The sequence below is a fragment of the Alligator sinensis genome, unplaced genomic scaffold (genome assembly GCF_000455745.1).
Source record: "Alligator sinensis unplaced genomic scaffold, ASM45574v1 scaffold626_1, whole genome shotgun sequence".
Taxonomy (NCBI): Eukaryota; Metazoa; Chordata; order Crocodylia; family Alligatoridae; genus Alligator; species Alligator sinensis.
The window spans coordinates 330,841-353,314 of record NW_005842548.1 but is presented as its reverse complement, the minus strand read 5'-3'; the positions used below and the strand labels follow the sequence as shown (position 1 = coordinate 353,314).

The 22,474-nt window shown below is 44.4% G+C and overlaps 1 protein-coding gene across 4 annotated transcripts in view; it reads right to left on the bottom strand.

The window, feature by feature from the left end:
- Nucleotides 1-22,474, bottom strand: part of LOC102368462 (vascular endothelial growth factor receptor kdr-like) — a 174,774-nt gene that overhangs the window by 60,991 nt on the left and 91,309 nt on the right. For all 4 annotated transcript variants that reach the window (XR_003095970.1, XR_003095971.1, XR_003095972.1 and 1 more), the window contains exons 10-11: nucleotides 13,284-13,434; nucleotides 8,804-8,924 (exon numbers count right to left, since the gene is read on the bottom strand). Coding sequence is in view for 1 of the 4 variants with exons in the window: in XM_025213792.1 (XP_025069577.1) it covers nucleotides 8,804-8,924; nucleotides 13,284-13,434 (272 nt within the window). In the remaining 3 variants the exon portion in view is untranslated. The remainder of the gene's footprint in view (nucleotides 1-8,803; nucleotides 8,925-13,283; nucleotides 13,435-22,474) is intronic.

The window sequence follows — 22,474 nt, the reverse complement described above, 5'->3', positions numbered from 1 at the left end:
TCATTTCTGATGTGAAAATAGCTAGCTCTTGGGAGCGCAATATCCCCAAAGTCAAGCCATACCTTCTATTTTTTTCCTCAACATTTCCGCCCTGCTATTACATTTAATAATGGCCCCAATTCAGCAACATAGTCAGGTATCACGTTAAGCATCTCAGTAATACCTTTGACTTTGCATTTAAGTACCTTTCTGGATCAGGACCAATCTCATTCTCCTCATCCCAATGATTGGCTCTTACATCTTCTATAGGATTTTTCATTTCTAAATCATAAAACTATATGTACTAGAACTGCCTCTTCCAGGATTGAAAGGGATGAAACTGGACAGCTGCTTACAACTCAAAGACTCGGTATGTGATGATTCTGGACAGGGAGTCAAGAAGAATATTGTGTATCCTGCTAAAATGGCAAGGGGTGGAATTTAGACAGGCACACAATGTAATTTCCCACTCAGGAATTTGGCCAGAACTTTAAAGGTAAAAACCCAACTCTTAGGAATACAGCCAGGAGATCTCTTAAATGTTCACTTGCCAGTCAAATATATATAATAAGATCCATGAGTGCAGAACTACCTAGAAGTGTCCCTCATAGCAGAAAAGAGAGAATAGCAGATTGCATTAAGTTAATCAGAGACCTTAGTTTACCTGATCTCAAAAGTGCCTGCATGTGAAGGTGAGGAGCTTGGTAGAATAATGCATTAGAACAAGTTTTATTTGGGGGTAATTTATTGGGAAAAGCTTACTGCAGGAAGGAAAAAGTAACAGATTTTCTTGCCTGCAGAATTTAAGACAACAGTGTTGTGCACTCAGATGCCAGGTGGCTGCGCAGAGTGTACACACTTGGATACAACAGACAGCTCTCAGTTTATTGTCCTATCTCTGAAACAGTGCCTACAGAAGCCCTCCAAAAAGTGATTTTCACAACAGCATTTTTCAGCTGAGAAATGCATGGGATTGTCCAAGGGGAAATGAAGGATTTGGAGTGATTTTCTTTTAATAAGATGAATCCCTTGAAACTATTATGCACCAGCCTTTTGCTCTAGCTGTTCACTCCTTGAGTAAATCCCCCAAGATCAGGAGTCCAATTATTTTTGCAGCATCTTAAATAAAGTTCTCAGTTGCCAGACTGCCCTAATCTTGTTTCAGTTTCCAATAAAACAAGGCCTTGGAACACACAAATATTACATGGGGGGAGGATGGGAGGGGTTAACAAGTTTGCACAAATCTCTCAGTCCCACTCCCAGCAAAACTAGACAGTTTTCTCTGCTGCTCAGAAAAATAAACCAGAATTGACTCTGAACAAAGTGGCCAGGAAGTGATGGTCCAGTGACGGTCTCTGCATTTTGAAGTATCATAGACATACCAAGCAAGCAGATTCCATTGACAAGTAACCTCTGTTAACCCAGATGGTGGGAAAAAAAATCATTGCCTACGTGATACAGATGTTTCCACAGATGTTCATCGTCTATTAGACTAGATGGTCAAAGATCCAAAGTTTGAATAAACTTCACCCACATGAAATATGTCTGTGCTTTGCCTCAGACTGCAGGTGGAAATTAGAGGATTGGTCTTGTAAATCCCATCCCTTGCTGAAGTCATTTTAATGCATGAGTTTTAAGAAAAAATGTGCAAGAGGAGGATGAATGTGGTGAGTGGGATGAAACTAAGCAACTGAAAATGTAAGGAGAACAAAGGGGAAGAGATTCCTACCAGCAAACATTGCTGGGTCAGAGTAGTGATTTTTAACCTTTTTAGATTCAAGAAACCCTTCAGAAAATGCCAGCTATCATCTTTCACTTGCTTTTTGACCACGGAAAAATAATAGAGCAATTTTTCTATCGCAAACAACTCAAAAAGACCACAATAGACCAGAAGGCTTCCTCTGTGTTCCTATATTAAATCTCTTGGTTTATCTTGTAAATCATGTAGACATGTTTGAACATGTCTAATGGTGCTAATATTGAGCAGCACCCTACAGAATCCTTTCTCACAGCACCCAAAGTGTCATGGTACCCTGGTTGATAACCACTGGATTAGAGTCATCATCTCTCAAGTGAAGTTTAATGTCCCCATCATTTGGGACATGTAATACTTAAGAGGGAAGAAGAAAAAGCACTCTGAGGAAGAGCTGTATGATCCTGTAAGTCCTCTCTATCTTCTTAATTTCAGTGCTTAATGCATGCAACAAACATAGGCATATATGGAAAGTTGGACCAGGAGTAAAACAGTTGTATACATGTCAGCGTTTACCAGATGTAAACTCATCCCATTTTACTTAAAAAAAAAAACTCTTCCCAACTAGACTGAATCACTCTCTGCTGAGCATTAACAATGGGAATGCAGTATGGCCTGCAGTGACTATAACAGTTATAGTGATAGCTCTCATGAATGGTGGCAGACCAGTGCCTGGAAAACTTGCTCTTTGTGTGTAGTTCAGCCAACAAGCCCATTCAGGTCTTTGCTTTTATGCACATGCTGCTGCTAAGTAGTGGCAATTACTGTCAACATATGATGGTGGCATTTGCCCTCTACACCCTTATCTAACAGGAACTGCAGTGATAGCCTGCCAGCTTGATACACAGAGGCCACCAAATGCCCTTTGCAAGGTAACAATTTTACACTGTCTAGGCTGGATTTGGAACTAAAGTCTCCACTGCCTGTTACTTAAGCCCTGGGCCTTCCAACCCTTCCAGTCCAAGGAAAGAATAATTAGCTAGTAAAGAATTGCAAAAAAAGAATAGACAAAGTTTAAAGGTCAAAAATGAAAGCAATGAAATGACAGTAATCTCTAAAGAATAGTGATGGCAAATACAGAGATTGTTATTGCTAGAAAAAGATACAGTGGAATAGTTCCATAAAGTCCATATGTCTAACCGTGTAACATGCCTGCGCTGATAAAAAGAGCTGGTTTAGAGGCTGCCAGCCTGCATTCCACCACCGTCCTGCGTGAGTGTTCGTAGATGTTTTATAGCAAGCACAGTGCAGCAAGGCCTTTTCTTTAAGCTGCAGTAAGTTGGAACTTGCACAAATAAATATGTTTTGCTACTCTTTGCTGTTCAGTTCCTAGGTCTCATCCCTCCCTCTCCTGGCTCCAGTTAACAATTCTTCCACTTTGTTAGCAACATGTGGGCGAGGATGAGGAGGAGAAGTGGTGGGTGGAAAAGTGATCAGATGTCTAACTCTGGCAGAGCTTGGAAGCAGGTGGCTGGAGGAGGACACAAGTATTTGGAATGTCACTAGCAACCCTGCAAATACATTCAACTAGCTCCTAATGCCTCCCCTTGAATGGCAACTGCATCACATTTCTATCTCATTGTCTGTCTAGGCCTGACAACCTCCAGCCTGATCTTAGCTCACATACTGCAACACCACCGGGTGTCCCTGGACAGGTCATTTAAGTTTTCCATGCCTCGGTTTCCCTATCTGGAAAATACCCGCTTACCTCACAGGGGCGTAGGGAGGTTTGTTGATCGCAAAGATTATATGAGGGCTTCAGCTGAAAGGTGCTGAATAAGAACAAAATGATTAAAGCTGCCTGTAAACAATGAATTAAACAAACCTTGCTGGAGCTGTCTGTTTTGTGCTGTGATTTGGTTTACCCTCAGTACTTCTTTTGCTCTAAAAGGCTCCGCACTGAAAGCTTCCATCCACTCTCCACCCACTGCTCGTGCTCACCGGGAGTGGTAGATCATGTTTCAATTGAAAAAAGGGCCCAAAGGGTGAAGCATCACACCAACATTTAAAACCCAGCCGGCGTTTGGAATCTCCTCACCCTGTCAGAGATGAAAGGGAGCTAGCGCTTCCTGCGCCATCCACGATATGATCCTTTCAGGCACAGAGGCCCAGATTCGAAGTAGCAGTTAGCTGCCACAGTGTTGAACACTGCAATGCCTAGCTGGGAGGTACCCACCCAATGCTAGTGTGAAATCCAGAGCCCTGAAGTAGTCCTGGAGGCTCCCTAATAAATGCAAGGTGAGAGGCAAGGCAAATATGTATGGTCCACTGACAGTGCTCTTCAACATGCCTCATGGCTCTGCGTGGGCTACCTCCTAAAGTAGAAGTGGCATAGCCACGTCCATGTGCCACTTTGGGTGATCTAATCAGTGCTGGTGAGTGACAGGGCCAACTGGCCTGCTCACAGGGCCTTGTGGATGTTGCCATGCTGCTTCTGATTTGGTAGGCAGCTTGCACGGAGCACTGTGGCATGTCTGAGGGTACTGCTGCCTGGCACAATGTGCTTGATGTGTAGACATGGCTTTGATGCCTCCACCCAGCCATGCTGAATAGGGAGCTGTCTAGAGCTTGTCCTAGGTAAGGCTGAGGGTTGGGTTGTACTTTGATCAATCCCTGCCCTCTCTGGGTTTTCGGTGCCTTACTCAGCACTACTCAAAGGCATCTCCCTCCACTTGGCATTCACAGCCCAGTGTGATATCACCTACCTAGATATGATCACTTTTGTCTGAGGGGATTCTTCATGCAAACATTGGATAAAATACATAAAGCAGGAACTAAAACCCAGACTGCCTCTTCGAAGTGAGCTCCTGATCTGTAGGCTGGATGAAGGGGAGATCCCAAAGCAACCAACACACTAGTGGAAGCTTCATTTCAGGGCCAAGTGAAGCCATCTCTGGCAGCTGCATAGCACTTTAAAAATAAGAATTGGAGACTACAGTGTCCGTCCAGAATGACTGGGAGAAATTAGGTGGGTAGAACATAATTGCTGAAACCAGAGTTTTGGCCAGAACAGAGTTAACACCCTGCTTCTCATGAAGAATGTTGTGTTATCAACGATAGCCACATGCTTTGCCTTAACAATGAAATTCACTCTTGAGTCCTCAGTCTTAGGCAGAGAACTCCACAGAGGAAGGAGGGAGAAATTAACTTCATAATAATAAATATAATTCTCATTTACCCTGCAAGGATAATGTAGTTTAATGTGTAAATGATGCTTCAGGACCCTAGTATGTGATCATTATAAAGTGGCCACATGTGTCAGTTGAGTAAAATCATTGCCAGTAGCATAGCAGCTCTTGGTTGACTACTGACCCATAGCAAATTCAAGGCTTTAAAAATGCAGGGTCTACAAGAAACTTCAAAACCCAGTGCAAAATTCTGGCTCGAGGCAGCAGCTCCTCACTCGCGAGATTTCATTGTGGGGGTCTGTTTACGTGTCTCTAGCTTTCACAGAACTAAAAGGGTTACCATATTTCACGGTGTATAGGTAGACACAGTGTATAGGTCAACCCCTGGCTTTCTGATCTGAAAGGTAAGTAGTTTTATAGGCACAGATAAGTTTGGGCCAGGCTTGATGCTTGGCTGGTGTGGCCTCTTCCCCTGCGAGTAGTGCTGGTGTGGCCCAGGCAGTGCCGCTCACAGGGGATGGGGTCATGCCAGCTGAGCACTGAGCCCAGCCCCGTGCCCCATTTTTGATGTGGCACGGTGTATAAGTTGAGTTAGATTTTTAAACCCCCCAAAATAGGGCTTCAAAACACAACTTACACACTATGAAATACGGTACTCTATTATTTTTTTTAAATGTCGCTACACAAACCTGCATCGCCGGAGCTCTCTGAGACTCTGAAATGCAGAGAGACTGGGAGTGACATGACTGATGTTCTAGAGACCAACAAAAACTTCACCCTCCTCTCTGCAGGCCTTCAGCAAAAACAGGACAGGCTCAAGTCACAAAGGAAAGAATAACCAATCTCCACTGATCCCAGCTTCAAAACACAGTCAATAAAAGCCAGGTTAACCTAGTCTCCAACATCTTTATTATTTCATTTGGCTAGTCGAATGCAGATGAATTACTTGTTAGGACATGGTGGGAAAGGATAGGTTTTTATCCTGTATGTTTCAGTTCTGGTGGGAAGAATCACTGATAAAACACAAGAGTCCGAAGGCTCAAGATTTGATCAGTGTGCTCCTTATTTTACATTCTAGTATCTCCACTAAACTTAGCACAGATAGGTTTAGACTTCATAAAGCTGGGGGAGGGGACTGTCCAGTAACATAAGCAGGCAGACAAGAGAGCTGAAATCTGAGATGTACAGAATCCAGTTTTATTAATAAGAATAAATCTTAATCAAGATGCACAGTTATTAGGAGAGACATCAGAGTGCATTTCCAACCAACGGGTCAGGGGAAGAGGAAAATAATGAAAGCTTCATAAATTGCAAGATGATATAATTCATGGCAGTATCTTTTTATGGCAGCTTCATAATGAAACATTTAACCACTGAAGTACAAAGGATGTGTGCTGAGCTTTTGGAAATGAACAAAGACCCAAACTCAAGACTGAAATCTAGAAAGAGGAACAAAGGAAGGAGAAGGGGACTGAAGACTGGAATCCAGTCCGCTACAAAATTGCTTCAAAACCCCCCAGAAGGACCAAAAAGGTTTGCCTGCCAGAGAAAGAAATACCTCATGGAGAGCCAGAGAAGAGAGAGGGAAATCTGGGTGGAAGGTGCTTCTATTTTCGGAGACTACATGGTCCCAATGCCACAGTCTCGGAGCACCTCATGCTCCTTTATGGCTCTCTTCTCACAGCACCCACCTGTATTCAGGCCCCAAATTCCCAGTGAGCGAGACTGAAATTCCACCCTGGAAACAAACTGTCAGGCACCTGCCCCTGGTGAGACATTGCACAAAAAAATATTTTGTTTTGGAGTTGGAGGGAGTGACTGTGTGTGTTTGTGCATGGGTGTGTTGTGTTAAACAAAATTAAATGGTGATTCTTACACTTTTTTTTTTTGCCTCTGTCTCTCTGCCATCCAGGCCTGAGGCACAACTGAAAAACTATTGGAGAGGAGGTTTTGGAACCATTACAGCAATTTGCACTGTGGGACCAATTCAATGTTTTAAATTCTCTCTCAAACATAAAGAAGTCCCTGGACGCATAAGGGCCTGTGACCTACTCACAGACACAGGGAGCCTGGTTTTCCTCTCAGGCTGTTTTCACACTGCTACAGTGCCGCATGCATCAGTAGTGCTACTCCTGGCTTCCACAGACATGAAAAGACGCTAGAAACCTGGGCTTATTAGCAGGAGATCAGCAGACCTGAAATAGGCAGCAGCCCTTAGAACCACAATTGTCTCTATTTTACACATGTACCAAGCAAAGGAAGCAGCTTCATGGGTACAAGTTGCTTTCATCCCAACTGAAAGAGATCACCATGAGCTGCCAGAAGAGCTTAGCTTACCTTTCCCCCCAGAAAGGGTTTCTGTGGCCTTTTTAAAGATAAAACCCTGTACCTCAGGTTTGGAATGGTTTGTTATGTTCTCTGCCCCGTTAAAGGTTGAGCCAATGGCCCGTTCTCAACAGCAATTGCTGAGATTTTTTAGAAGCAACTGATTGTGTCTTATCTAAAATTATGGGACCGAGGGAGTAGGTAAAGACAAAGCATAAGGGACACTGTGTTACTTAAACACTTAAACACTCCATAAATGTAGGGTAGCCATGGCACAGAGACAACTTTGGGAATTAAATGGCAGTTGTGGTTTTCTCCCCCACATGCACATTTCAGAGCTCTGCTTTAGATTATGTTGATCACTGGAAAGTCTCCATGAGAAAGACCAGATGGCCAAGGACTCGATCCTGCCAGGTGCTGATTGTACTGGACCTGAACCAAGGAAGCACATCAGCATGTGCTTAAGTATGTGAGTAGCCCATAAAGAGAACCACATGCTTAAGTGCTTTGTGGGATCAGGACCAAGGCATTCAGTACCAGGCAGGATCAAGTCCCCCAACATCCAAGGCATCTCTGCTCCTTTTCCCAGGCATGTGCATATACATATCCTGGAACTGTGACAGCACCCCAAGACCAGTAACCCAATGTAAGTACAATGACTATGGGTTAAACAACTGCCTCAGCCAAAACACAAACCTTCTTTGGGGCAGGATCAGAAATCTGTATACCTAGAGCCAAATACTCACAGACTCAGTTGCCACTGATTGGAATGGACATTGATAAATGGCGCCATCTTGGTCTTTGAAATGCACAAGTTTGTTCAGCTAAGGCATGTGCACGTGCCTAGGTAAAGCTCTGTAAGATGCTGCATCAACTGGCTCTTCTAAGTACACAGAGGGAGTATACTCACTGTGCCCCTTCTTTGAAGTCTGCAGGAGGCCTTCTGTGGCTAGCTAACACGGCCAGCCAGGGCAGAAGGAGAGACAGGATATAGCCTTACCCTTACAATCCACCGTGGGGTGGCTGGTGCCTCAGGGGTAATGAACAACCACAACTCAGGGGGGGGACCTGCAGGCACTTGGAACCTCAGCAAATGAGGCCAACCTGCCTCAAACTGAGCACCCAAGAATTGGAGGTACCCAAACTTAGTGGGCTCCTTTAATAATGTAGATCTTGAGCTACTGTTGTTGGAATGACAATGCTTTCCCCGTCACAATGGTATTGGTAGCCTATCTGTTCAGCCCATCATAGAGCACTTTGCATATGGAAAGTACTAACAGCTTAGGGTCATTATTGCCTCTGTGCTCTTAAGCCCCACCTTGCCCCCTTACCCAGTGCCTGCCTTACACTTTCTCAAGGCTGAGTATGACCAAAAGGTTTTTGACCCCCAGGTCTTTGGAGAGTTTCAAGAAGAAAGAATGACATCATTGCCGGAGTCCTAAACATTCGTAAACAGTCAAGAGCTCAAAATGATCCCAGGGCTGTGGAATGTAAAGCATGTTAACAGTTAGCAGTGAAAGGGAAATCAGTGCCTGAGAAACACGGGGCCTGCATCTCTGCTTGACCGCATCATCTCTTCCATTCTTTGCCCATGATATCAGTGCCACCAGAAACGTACCTTTTTTCTCTCTCCATGTATGACAGACATGGTTTCAATGCTCTCTATTTTGTTGCCCATGGACCTGTCTTCCTCAGTGATGTTTTCCCGAACCATGATTTTTTGCTGATGGGGTCTGCATCTGGAGGTTGAAAAAGGAGGATGGTATTGAAAAGCATGATTCATTGTAGTTGGCAGAAATAGGCACTGTTCAAATAGAGGTGGCCTCTTTCTGTAGCAATACCCCTGGGCTCCTTGGAAAGCGCCAATGACAACTGAGTGATAAAAAATGTCTGCCTTCTGGTGGAGATTTTCCACCATCATAGCATTTCAGACTGATTTGGAAAACCATTTTAAAATCTGGTTTAAGCTTTTATCCAGAAAATGTGGTTTAACCTGCCAGATTACATCTAAACTGCAGTCCCCAAATTAGCAAACAATAAGAACAAAGAGTTTAATTAACTGCATGTTAAAGAAGGAACTGCAGCCATGTGCAAGTTAATGCCCAAACCACCGACCGGTTCATGCTTTGTTGATGCAGGCACTCCTACAAAATAAATAAAGATACCGCAGTCTTGGGTAGTTGCATCAAACCACACAAGTGCGATCCTCAGAACAGGAGTTACACCTGCAGATCATTACAGCCGCTGCTCATTAAACATATCAGAGCCTTCCTGTATGTTCTGAAATTCAGAACCCCAGTCACTTGAACAGCAGGGAGCAAAGGGTGAGACTGTCTGTATCTCAGCCTAGAAAAGCCAAGCAGTCAAGGTAATTGCAGAAGAAGGGTTTGGAGTAGATGCCTCTGAGGAGAGTGGAGGAGGGAGAAGTGACAAAGTCAATGAATAATAATAATGCATATTCACTGAAAATTAATTCAGTATTTTGCATACATTCAAGAATTAAAATTGAGGCTAGATAATGAAGAGAGAATGTGGTGTCCTGTAATCATATAAGGAGAATTTGCTCTATTTAAGACTTTCTGGTTTGCCTAACTACAGCCCTGCACATTAGGCAGAGTTGAACACACACTTTACAGAGCATAATAGCCCTTAAGTTCCATCTCTAGCCCCCCCTAAAGGGTCTGATAGCTCAGGAAATGCCTGTCTGTGCTGGACTATGGTGCATTTCATTTAAAAGTTGTCCGTTCAAATCCAGCCCAGGTTGGTTATTACCATGAGATGGTGGGTTAGTAAATGGAATTCAGCTGGCAAAAAGTGATGTGCTCTGATCACAAAATCCCCAGCACACATGACTGCAGTTTTGGTAGAGGTGCCAAGGTTTCAATGAGTTGGGCAGGAAAGGAGGGAGTCTGAACTTTCCAGAGGAGTTCAACCTTGCATCCAAACAGGATTAGAGAAGGTAAATTTAAACCACAGTGTATACATCCTAATTTTCAGAGGCAGGGAGGACCCACAAATTCTGCTGATTTTTCTCAAGAATTGTGGTAGCTGCACTTGTGACAACCAGGCCCTTAATATGGAAAGTCCCTGTGGTAGTGCACCTGCTGGAGCAGTTGTGTTTTTGCCATACCACCAAAGGGCATGTGCTGAACTCTGAATCAGCAAAGGCTTCATCAGCATTAGTGTCCTTTGAAACAAAGTGCCCTTCACAGTTGCCTATAAGCAATTCCATTTTATGGCCATGAGGGCCAGATCTCAAAGGAAGCAAATCACATTACAGCTATACGGAGAATGAACAATGATAGCATGGTGGGGCTCTTGAGTACGTGGGGAAAGAAAGGGAGAGAGAGGAGGAAAGGAAATGAAACAACAGGAGGAAATGCGGGGAGGGTGGGGAGTGTGTCATTTCCCACAGGAATCCTCCTACAGCTTCTGCTTGAGAGAGATAAGGCTGTCCCGGAGGCTTGCAGAAGTAGACACCACTCTGCAATTGTATTTAAAGTGATAACATCAGAGACTGGATGGCTCAGGGAGCACAGAGAACAGGGTTATGCAAGGTCCTTTGCTGCCTGGTCAAGTGTTTGAATCTGAATCAGCTCAGTGTTTATGCCCATACCATGTGTGTTGCTAACACAGGGAAGGGGCTATTGTACTTCCAGTGTAGAGTCTACAGTTCCACCCTGGATGGAAGGGACTGACAGATATCTGAAGTCACCCAGTCCAGCCCTCTTCCTGAGATGTTGCCCTATAGTATTTCCATTCTGGTTTAATCTAAAGCCCTTTAGTGAAAGTCCCTTGCACAGAAGCTAGTGCAAAGACTAACAAAGGTCTACAAATCCTCAGCTGCTTCTTTCTGTGTACGTGTATGGTGAGGAGGGAGGGTAAGTGCATCTGTGAACCAGCTCAAGGCCAATTACTGGGCTACTCTTTCTTTTACCACTTGGGTTGACACAGTACCATTGCTGAGACTGAAAGTTTGGGATGCTTAGAGCTACAGAACCAGGTAGGCATAAGGGGACATAACTTTTTGGGGAAGCAGCTGCACTAAGCTAGCTTTGTCTGGGCGCTGCTCTTTGCAGCCTGTCTGTGTCCGGCAGCCTGTCATCAAACAAGACCTTGAAAAAGACTTGAAACTGCAACCTGAGCTTCAAACATTTTCCACTACTACTTTGCAAATGAAAGAGTAAAAGGAGGGGGCGGGGAGGAACCAAACATCACATTTTTCCCATATTCCCACATCTGCCTGTGGAAGGAAAATCTGACTTCAGCTTTCTCATGACAGAAGAGAGTTAAACTGCAAGCAGCGTTGTTAGGTTTGGCTCCCTTATTTCCCATGGGGGCTCACCGAGCGAAGCCCTCCCCTTTTAGGTCTGCACTAAGGCCTCTCCCTGTAGGCCGCTCTGCTAACTTCTCCACAGGAACAAAGGAACTTCTATGTATGAAAGAAACATCACGAAGCACCTCACTTTAACTCGCTGAGTTCCTGTTTGACAGATGCAGACTTGGTGGATTTCATCTGCTTCTATCAACCCTCCTGCTGCTGCCAGTTTTTTAGCAAAGACATGTTCACAGCCAAGCACTTGGTTCATGCTGCCCCTTCCATCCATACAACATAGGAGCTTGGCGTGGATGGGCAGCCGCTCAGAAGGAATCAATGAAGAAGGCCCTTAGGATCCCACTTGCACACGTGGGACTAGTGTGGATGAGCATCTGCTTAGACTTTACACTGAGCCTGAACCTCAAAGGTTTTGCCCATCGATAGCCCCTGCAGTGATAAGAAGGATGCCTTTTCTACACTAGAGGGTACATTCTTCCTTCCGATCTGCCCTTGGGGGGTTCTCACACAAATCCATTGCTTCCTTGGTCTACACCCAAAAGACACCAGAAAATATACAGAAGCAAACAGATAAATGAAAGGGATGCTGTCAGGTAAAAACAACCCCCACCTGATTCTAGTTACAAGAGGGGGCCTGGGCCCGTTCTGACAACACAAAGGAGCCATCAGGTGGGTGTTGTTTACTGTCAGAACAGCATAAAAGTGGTGATTAGTTTAAGTGAGAATCAGAGCTTCTGCTTTAAACAAGTACATTTCCATGGTTCTGCTACTCCTTAGACTACTGCAGCTGGATTGATTTGGAAAATCCAATTTTCTTTTCACTCTTTGCCTCCTGCTCATTTTCTTTCTTTCTTTTTTTTCTTTCTCAGCTCGTATAATGAAAATCAATGGAGCCAGTTTTGTTTCCGTTGTTACACTTCAGAACCTGGCTAAAGTCAGACCGGTTGATTATTACGGCTCCTTTGGCCCCAAGAATCTAGGAATGTATGAAACCTGCAGTCGTGGCTGCAAATTCTGCGGGGGAAAGTCTGTTTGTTTTTGAAGTAGCTGCTATTACTGGAATGCAAGGATTTGGAAATTTCTCCGTGGGTCACAGGTCTTTGTAGAAGTTTATTTTTTTACCAAACCTAAATTTTGAGTCACGTGAGAATTATGAATGCCTCTTTAAAACAACCAGTAACGTCTGCCTTAAAAAAACAAAAAACCTCTTAAGATCCTTATCCCACAATGCATCATTATTATTGCTCACAGAAGCTGTAATGGGGTGATACAGCCTTTCCCTTCTTGATCACTTTTCTGAATCTACTGTAGCTTCAGGGTAATCATCTGCTGTGTCAAATGAGGTCCTTGGTCTCGGAACAGGACTGTGGACAGACATTCACAATGCACAAACCACCTCCACGCCTGGCCCTAAATATCTTGCCCTGCTGCTAATAAATTCAGTGGCTAACCTCCCACTGATTTCAACAGATGAGATGAAGAATTCTGTCAACACTGTCAGCTTAGGGGATAAGGGCTGAATAACGTTGGCCAAAGGGGACCTCTCTGGGTTGGGATTGATTCAGAACACTTCTGCTGTCCATGCTGTGGGCAGGGGACTTGCCCTTTGAAATGAATAAATGAATGCTGCACCGAACCCTTGAAATCTTTCAATTCACGGGCACCCAAGCATAGTGAGGAGACACTGTCTTAGAAAAAGAATGTCTCGAGCTGCTCGTGCTGAACTTCTCCTTTGAAGACAGCCCCATGCGTAACCACTTACTGAAGTCCTGTCTGGTTGCATGGTTGCCACTCCCAGTGGATCTCGGGCTCAGGGTTGCCACTTGCAGTGCACTGAAGTCTGTGTTTACTTCCCAGTTCCACCCGCTCAACCTTCTCAAAATCAGTCTCCTTTTCATAGATTTTCGGTCTCTCTGTAAAAGAAACATAGTCAGTGAGTGAAGTGACATGATAAATACTGGCCATTCAAAGCTGGAGAAGAGCCATGAGCTTGGCATGCCCAGTCTTTACAGGCTTGCCTGAGGCTGTATGAGGTGAGGAGGTCCAAACATTAAGAGGAGCATCAGGGGTGAAATAACGATTGCAAGTTGATGGTAATACTGAAAGGACACTCCTTGTACAGTCATCAGCCTGGGTATTTCATGAGATCTTTAAAACTATGTGAGCTCTATCACATTCATTCTAGCTGTCTTCAAATGTTGACTACTTTGGATAAATTTATGTAGCAAAACATTAAAGGATTAGGTCTATCCTGGGTGTGTCTACACCAGATGCTTAATGTGCAGTAGCCTAATAACACTGCTCAGTAGCCCTTCACAGCACAAGCCATGCTAAGATGCTGCTGCGTAGTATTGTTAGGCTACTGCACAGTAGCGTTACTAAAAAGGCATTTGCTGGCACTACTGCAAGGTAACTCTAGTTACTGTACATTTATTTAGTACTTGATTATACATGTACTAAATTAAATGTGCAGTAACTATCGTGCATTAATGAACATGTAGATGTGCCCCTATAGGTAAAAACTGAAACTCTCCCCTAATTCCTATACTCTGTTGCCTGTATTTCCAGCAAAAGTGTAGTTGGTTTAGAAGACTCTTATCTAACAGCTGGAGCCCTGGAACATTGTTATCATCGTGCATGGTCTCTCCTGAGACCTTACAACAAAGTCTCTTTGACTTGGAAACTGCTTTCCTCTTCTGTTATCTTGCACTATGCGCTGCAGAAAAAGAGGAAAGCAGGGCAGGGGTTGCAAAGCAAGGGGCACACAGAGGGGCAAGGAAATAGTGGGGTTGTGTGAAGCAATTTCTCACCACAAGCAGATCTATTAAACAAAGCCACTTCTTATCTGGGGCCAGAAACTGTACACCCAAACCTTTTGGGTTGGAAATCTCATGAGAAAAGGCTTTTGTGAGACATTTCCACTACTTCTGGTTGCCACTGGTAAGGAATAATTTGTCTCTCTAATTTCCAGCTCCCTCAGAAAAAATACAACAGTGAAAAATAAAGTCCCCCCCCACCAAGTGAACTGAACTTTTCCTAACCTTGGAGAGGTTGGGTTTGGGTTTGGGGTGAAAACACGGACTCTTCCTTTATGCAGACAGCTCTGCCCATCCCTAGCCATATCTCTTTGTCTGTCTCTCGAAACAGGAAATCACACAGATTTATTGGCCAGGGTCCTTTGCTGGAACACCTCTGCATAGCTGAGTGTGGCTGCTTTGCTCGAAGGCTTTTGACAAGTCGGCAAGCCTACAGTAGATTAGATTTCTATTTTTTTGGGTTAACTTATTTTTTCTCCTGTCAAACTGGCCCCAGATATGTAAATATGAGCTATTGCCCACCTCATCAATCTTCAACCCTTGCCCTTCTTCCCCCTCAGCCCTCTTTGGGAACTGGGGAACTGACCGGCCTTGCTTTTTAGCTCCAATTCCATGTCTCCATGGGATCCTCATTTTCCATTTCTCATGGCTGCCAGGTCAGACTCTGAAAGGTCTGCTGACCTCATCTCAGCCTGAAAATATATTAGCCTCCTCCTCAATGAGATAAAAAGTGGGGCGTTGACTATAGAGGCTTTAGCAGTGCCCCAAGTCTTATGCTATAGTGAAACATTAGCTGGTGTAAATACCCATCATTAGTCTCTGATTAGAGTTTGAGGTAAAAAGTGGTTGACCTCTCTTGGCTTTCAGATGTCTGTAGCATAGGTTGCACTGTGTTCCCCTTTCTGGCACTAAGCACAGGGCTGAGGAAGAGCTGGGTCTTCTGAGTGTGTCTCGCTGTGTGACACTGGACAAACTACTTCAGTTCTCTGTACCCTGTACTCCCCATCTATAAAATGGAGGGAAAGATACCTATTCAGCAGAGGAGCTAGGAAGGTTAATTCCCTATTGCTAGGCAAGTGCTTTGAGATACTTGGATGTACAACGTGGTTCATAAAGGCAAAGCATTGGGAACTATTGACTCATATTTTGCCAGGAAAGGCCATTTTTACCTGGCATCTCATTTCCTATCACCAAATTATTTGCAGTCATAGAGATCATTGCTAATCCCTAGTAGACAGCAACCTATTTTCCATGACCCGAGAACATTTTTTTCTTCAGTTTCAACTCTTTCATTCAGCATGTCTGGACAGAAGTTGTATGCGATTTCCATCAAAGAAAAAAGGTGTCAAGGTCACTGTTATGAAAGTATCATGGCCTTTTGGTTGGGGGCTCGGATGTTGAGTGTCTGCATGTGCATGTACGTACACTCTGGTAATGCATTTAGATATTAAGACAATTTGCTGTTCCCTCGCTGAAATGATGAACATATTGAATGTCACTTAAATTATCTTCCTAAAAAAGAGAGAGCTTTTTTAACTTCATCTAATTAAAATAATAAGTTACATGAGTGACAAATGAATTCCTAATTCCACAATTACTTTACTGTATGGGACTATTAAATATTACTGAAACCTAAAATGAGTTGAAATGATTCATCAAATGAAGTAATTATTTATGAGGCTAAACCAATTATTTACTTAAAACTAAAGGGGTTTGCTGAAAATACCTCCCGTCGTTTTTCTTCACAGTGCTACATAACAGTTATTGTGGAGATAGCAATTAGTTATGGGAATGACAATCAAAAGTTAAAACAAGTTTTAGAAAAGACTTCTCCCCCTCTCCCCCCGGGAGCTTAATATCTTTAGGCATTACTTTGTTTTCAGATGACTTCTATTTGTTTAACTCGACTAGCTTCCAAACACTCAGGCACTTTGCAGAATTCGACTAAGCATTTATCTGCATTTTTGCAACCTCACTGGGTGCGTCTACATGTGAATTTTAATGTGCAGTAGCCTGTTTTCTGCGCATTAAAGCATTGCATAAAAAACTGTAAATACTCTAATGCAGGGGTTTTCAACCTTTTTTAGTCAGGGTACCCCTGGCGGCCAGTTGAGAAGCAGGAAGTCCCTTGGTGGCTGGTTGATGAGCGGGGTGGGGTGGGTCCCCTGGTGGCTGGTCGGAGCAGGGGGAGAGGGGAGTTCCCTGTGTGGTGCACAGCAGCAAAACTGGAAGTGCTGCCAGTGAAACCGGAAGTACCACCAGCAAAACTGGAAGTGCTGCTGGCTTCTCCACGCCACTGCCGTGTACCCCCAGTTGAAAACCCCTACACTATTGCACAGTAAATAGGCAACTCTGTGCATTAACTGTCACTTAAAAAGTGTGCGCTTTCAGCACTGTGCATTTGGGCAACCTAATGTGCATTTATTTAGTACCTCATATTGGAGGTACTAAATGTGCATTAGGAAAAGCACATTAATGGATGTGCAGAAGCACCCAGTGTCTTAAAAAAAAAAAATCTGTCCCCAGCTACCTCAGTTTTTGCCATCTATAAAATGGGGACACTCTTCTGGTGCTTGGGGGGAGTTTGGAGGATAAATTAATTATGCCAAGATTTTCAAGTGACTCTAGTGATTCAAATAAGTCTGGTCAAATAAGTGTGGGCATCTTGAGGGCTGTGGTTTTCAGGAGGTACTGCTGGAACCTGGCTTGCAGGGGTTTGCTCCACATATTCAAGTAATATAATACCTTCCCACAAGTCTCAGGTTGGGCATCCAAAATCAGGAATCATAGCCTTACTGTTTGTAATTGGAGACCCTCCAATGAAAAGGTGTCACAGCAATGCAAACATTTTTCTGATGACTTTTCTCCTAGATTTTCTTAGGAGTAAAGGGGCATGGGTGTCTCTGATAACTGACAGGCCTAAATCCTCAGTGTCCTGGAGGAGAACCAAGGTGCCTTTAAGGCACTATTGCAGACTTGCTTAGCTGCCCTGTGGCTTATAGGGCTGCCTTGAATCTCCAAAGCCCCATGTGATGTTGCCCTACTCTGACACACCCTTACAGATCTCCAGCCTGAGCCCAGTATCTGCCCTATACCAGGGCATGGAAGGGGTCGTCGGGGGACAGTCTGGAGTCATCATTTTCAGTTCCTGTATTGGAGAAGTTCTTCACTGACAGGATCCAAACTTCTAAACCCCTATAAACCACTCTCATTTACTTAATGAAGTGCCCACTGAATCCAACAGAACCCTTTTCCATTCCCCTGAGTGGGCACTGCATCAAAAACCCCCACTCTTGCTAAGTATCTCTATCAGTGGTTTCAATCCCAAGAGCTCAAGTGTGGCCAGGGCTTATGCAGCTACTGATGCTTCTCAGCCAGACCTGCTCTGAACAGAATTAGATACATCAACATTAAAAAGAATAGTGACAACCTACATCTACCCTAGGGCTCTCACTCAGTAACAGAGGGAAATTTTTACCGAACACCTCGGTGTAGACAAACAATATATTTTCTCCAGTAATTCCCTCCCTATTAACATATATCTGGTGTGTCTACATGAGATGTTTACTATGGAGCTGACTAATTAGCTCCTCAATAAAGTCTCCGTGTCTACACGCACGGCCCTATTAGACCACAGTAAACTAATAAAGGCCTCCGTAGGTATAGTGTCAATACAAGTACTACCCTGCAGTAACATTATTTAGTGCTCCATAACACACGTGTAGACACAGATGGGGCTGGCCGGAGCACAAAGGTGCTTCAGTGTTGGGGCTGCCAGCTGGCTAGCCCCACATTGGAGCACCCTCCTGCCCCAGCCAGCCCCTCTGCAGCACACTGAGCCAGGTCAGAGCAGCTGGCAGGCTGACCCCCAGGCCTTCTGCCAGCCGAGGCTGCTCTAACCCGGCTCAACGTGCTGTGGTCTGAAGGTGCACATACAAATGTGGCACCCAGAAGCAGTAAACTCTGACACAAACTGCACCAGGGTTTATTGCCTCACATTGCGAGCACGTGTAGACAAACTCATTGTTGTGTTCTTCACATTTGCTTTACTGCGCAGTGTTTTATCTTCTGGCACTCCGTACAGCTTTGCTCATTGGTATGTGTGAGGGACGGCAAGGGGCAGGAATTCATTTTTAACAACTGCCAGGATCCAAATATATTTCTGGCCACGCTTTAAATTATGCATCTCCAATATGGATGTAATCAGGCTGGGCTGCATGTGGGCTTTTTAAACACTGAGAAATAATTAATTGGCATGAATTTAGACCTTGTGAAAGTGATAGACTGGCAGTGCTGACAAAAGCTAAGGAAGTGTCCTGGGCTCCACAGTACTCTCTGCTACTGTGTGACACAGGACGCGGAGCAAGATGGACCTATGATTTGACCCGGTAAATGGCAATTCTGATGTTCTTATGCTGCTCTGCATGGAGCTATCCAGGGCCCCGCACAGCCTGCAGCTCTGAATCCCCTCTCTCCCCCTGCAGCACACGGCTGACCCGCAGCCCCTTTGCAAGAAGAGTGTGTTGCTCCATCAGGTAATGTGCCTCAGAGGTGACCTGCAGCCCTGAGGGCCGTACAAGTCCTCAACCTAGGGGAAGACTGGAAGCCTGGCACCTGATCTGCTATCTCACACCATCACCTCCCTCTTTCAGTGGCCATGAAGCCTCTCCTTCTGCTTCCCTAGCCACTTCCCTCCCATACTATGTTTCCTTAGCTCAAGCAAAAGTCACCCAGACCAGAAGAGCTCTCTGTTCTGGGGCCATGTTTCGAACCTGTGCTCTTCCACTCGGTTCAGAGTGCATTGAAATGGGTTTTCCTCTTCACTGCATTTGCAGCTCCTCTTTACTGAGATGCTGTTGTCAGTATAAGAGCTGACCTGAATATTGAAAGACCCCCCTGCTGCTACATGGCTGAAAGCAATCAGAAACAGTTCCGCTTACTGTTCATTTCAAATTGATCAAAGTTATGTTAATTTTACCCTCCTTTCAAGTGCCATGTTTAAGCCTTTGTATTAAAGGAAAACAATCCAGACAGGGATTTGGGGCATTGACCACAATCATTCCCCACCTGATAGAAAAGATTTTCTGTGCTTTATACCGGCATTCACACTAAGAGTGTTGTTGGGGGGGTCACATGCTCTGCCTATCACCTTTAAGTTTGCCTCTCTCCAAGTCTGAGAAGATAACAAAGGATAACTTCTCTTTAGTAGTAAAATATATGGACACTGCTTTATTTTCAATGACTGAAATGATACTCATATGCTTGCGTGATGGGCAGAGGTGGGCAGCTTCTTCCACTGGCCACTGATATTAATGATAGGTCTGATCCAGCAAAGCATTTCAGCGGGTGCTTATTCATTTCTTTCAAAGGAACACTTACAACTTTCATAGTAGCTAGGGTCAGAAGGGATCTGAGCACATCATCAAATCCGACCCCCTGCCATGGCAGGAATGATTACTGGGGTCAAATGACCCTGGCTAGGTGATTGACCCCCCATGGTAGGAGCAAGCAGCACTTCCCTTGGAAGTTGGTTCCAGATCCTAGCCGCCCTGACTGTGAAGTAGTGCTTCCTAATGTCAAAATGTGAGTGTTAGTAGTGGGATTCAAACCCACACCTCCATACAGAGACCAGAACACCCACCCACTACAGAAGGCAGCTACACCTTAAGTCTGGCACCTTAGACCACTCAGCCATCCTAACACTTCTACTTACAGTGCCTTTCTAATCCTCCACAACACACACACAAGTGCAAACCTGTGTGTCTAAACATTTCCATGGATTTGTCAAACAGACACAAAACAAAAATCAAAACCATTTTGGGTTGACTGACTTGGAAGGGGTGAAAATGAAGGATATAATTTATACTTCACAACCATCATCCATCTGAGGAGCTCACAGTATTTTATGCAAGAGGCAAGAGTTTTTGTGGGTGATATCTTCTGTTGGACCAACTACATGGTTGGGATAGATTTAGATAGACTTTCAGGTATCATAGTAGCCTTCCTCAGATCTCTGAGGGGGTGGGGGGAGAAGCAGGCACAACAGAGCTCAGTAGCAGATGGAACAAAGGCTTGTGTAAAGAATAACAGGACAGAAAAGAAATTATCAGAAGCCAATGGATGCTTAACATGACAAGGAGAAGCTTGTGAATTTTTCTTAGTAAACAGAAAATTCACTAAATGAAGCATGTTTGATCAAAACTACTCACAAAATTCGAGTAAAATTTGGCTGAGAATTTTGGACAAAGGGAAAAAGGGAGAAAGAAAAAACCTCAGTTTTTTAAAAATTTTCATTTTGTGATTGATCTCAAATTTTTTAAAAAGGAGCAGATTAAAAAGGGGTTAAATAAACTGAGAACAAAACATTTTGGTTCAGCTGGAAGGAAACATCTCATTCTACCCTATATGAATATTTCTAGTTTTACTTTCGGGGTTTTTTGGTTGTTTTTGTTGTGCCTGTTTTCGTTTTGAGGTTTTGTTTTTCAGAATGTGTTTTCTATTTGCTCGATTTGTACCTGCCTGCAGAGCAGGTCTGTATTATCACCCCCATGGGCACAAACAGAGGCGGAGATGAAGTCGAGGACATGCTGCAAAGTTGCACAGGGGGTCAGTAACACAGCTGGCAGGATCCCTGGGCACTGATTGCCAGCCCCTTCCCTCCGCTGATCCTCCAGCCTGGAGCACACTCCCTCCTATGTAACATGAAGGCTGGGAAGGCAGAATCACTGGACTATAAATCCTCGCTTTTCTATTACTCTACAGCCAAATATTTAAGCAGTTGTAGGGGCTTTGAACCATCCACAGGGAGTTCTGTGGTTAAAACCGCAGCATAACTTCTGGTGTGTGTGGGGAGGGGCCTGCTTTTTAAGATCCTGGTTAGATATGTCTCTCCCTAGCCTCCCCAGTAAGAGAACGTCCTGCCCAGGCTTCCCGGCTTCCCCGCACCCCTGTTGAACAGCTCTGCTGTCCATCCCTGATCAGCGGAGCCAACTCTCTAGCAAAAGGATTTTTTTTCTTTCTCAGTTCAATAGCAAACTGCTTAATGCTGATCTGTCTAATTACTACCAGAACAGGCCATTTTAGATATCTTGTTTTCCCTAGTTGTGTCTGCCCTCTCTGCCTGATTTTTTAAAGGAAAAAGGCACCAGCTAATCTACCTGCAGGCTTGAGTGGCAGACAGCATGCAAACAACATGCTGCTGCCTTATTTCCCCTTACCTCTCTGCTTTAAAAAAGTTGTTGGCGAGACACTGCCTCCAGTCAAGACCTGAGGTGAATGCTTAGGATTTTTTGGCAGAAGCTGACTGCCCTTCCTGCCCCCCTCCTTCCCCTTCCTAAAATTGCTTTGGCTACTTCCAACAAAATGAAAAGAGCTCAGATGACTTTTTCATTATGGCCTCCCCAGGGAGGGCACGGGGCTAAGTGGAGGGCTGGGGCTGGAAGCATGTGGAGAACACGTCATGTTAGTGAGAAAATTACTCATGATTTGTGAATAATTAGTGCAGCCCACTTGTTGCTTCTTTCACAGAGTTCATGTAAACTCAGTAGCCTCCCCTCCCTGCTCTGTCTGGCGACTGATGTTTTCTTCTAAGGGAAAAGATGGACAGAAATCATGCATGATGACTTCTTTACTGAGGTTCTGTATTTTAAACCAAATGTCCTCTCAACCCTGACTCAATCAATAACCCTGACTCACATCCCTCCATAGCCCCCGACAAGGTACGGGACAGACAGTGCACAAGCAGAAAGCCATGCAGCGGACTCCGATGGCAGGTCATCAGAAACAGCCCTGGGATGGGGCCCATCACTATTGTTTACTTCTGTGTTTCTGGTTTGCTTCACTGGCCCAAGTGATGGAAAACAACCAATTCTGTTTCTGCTTTGCCTGCATGGACGCTTTCCCCAAAGGACAAGGAAGAGATGTCTTTTTCAAGTAACTCCAATACTGCGGGGAGGGATATAAGGTAGGCAGACAGACACATAGGGGAGACAGAGGCAGTTTCACTGGAGGCGATCCTGCTTTCACGTATTTGGCACGGTCCATGCAATCCAATCATTCGTTGGAATGGAGTAACAATACTGAGAAAATGTGTGTACACATTTTCTCCAACAATGACTCCAACAATGTCAAACCTCAG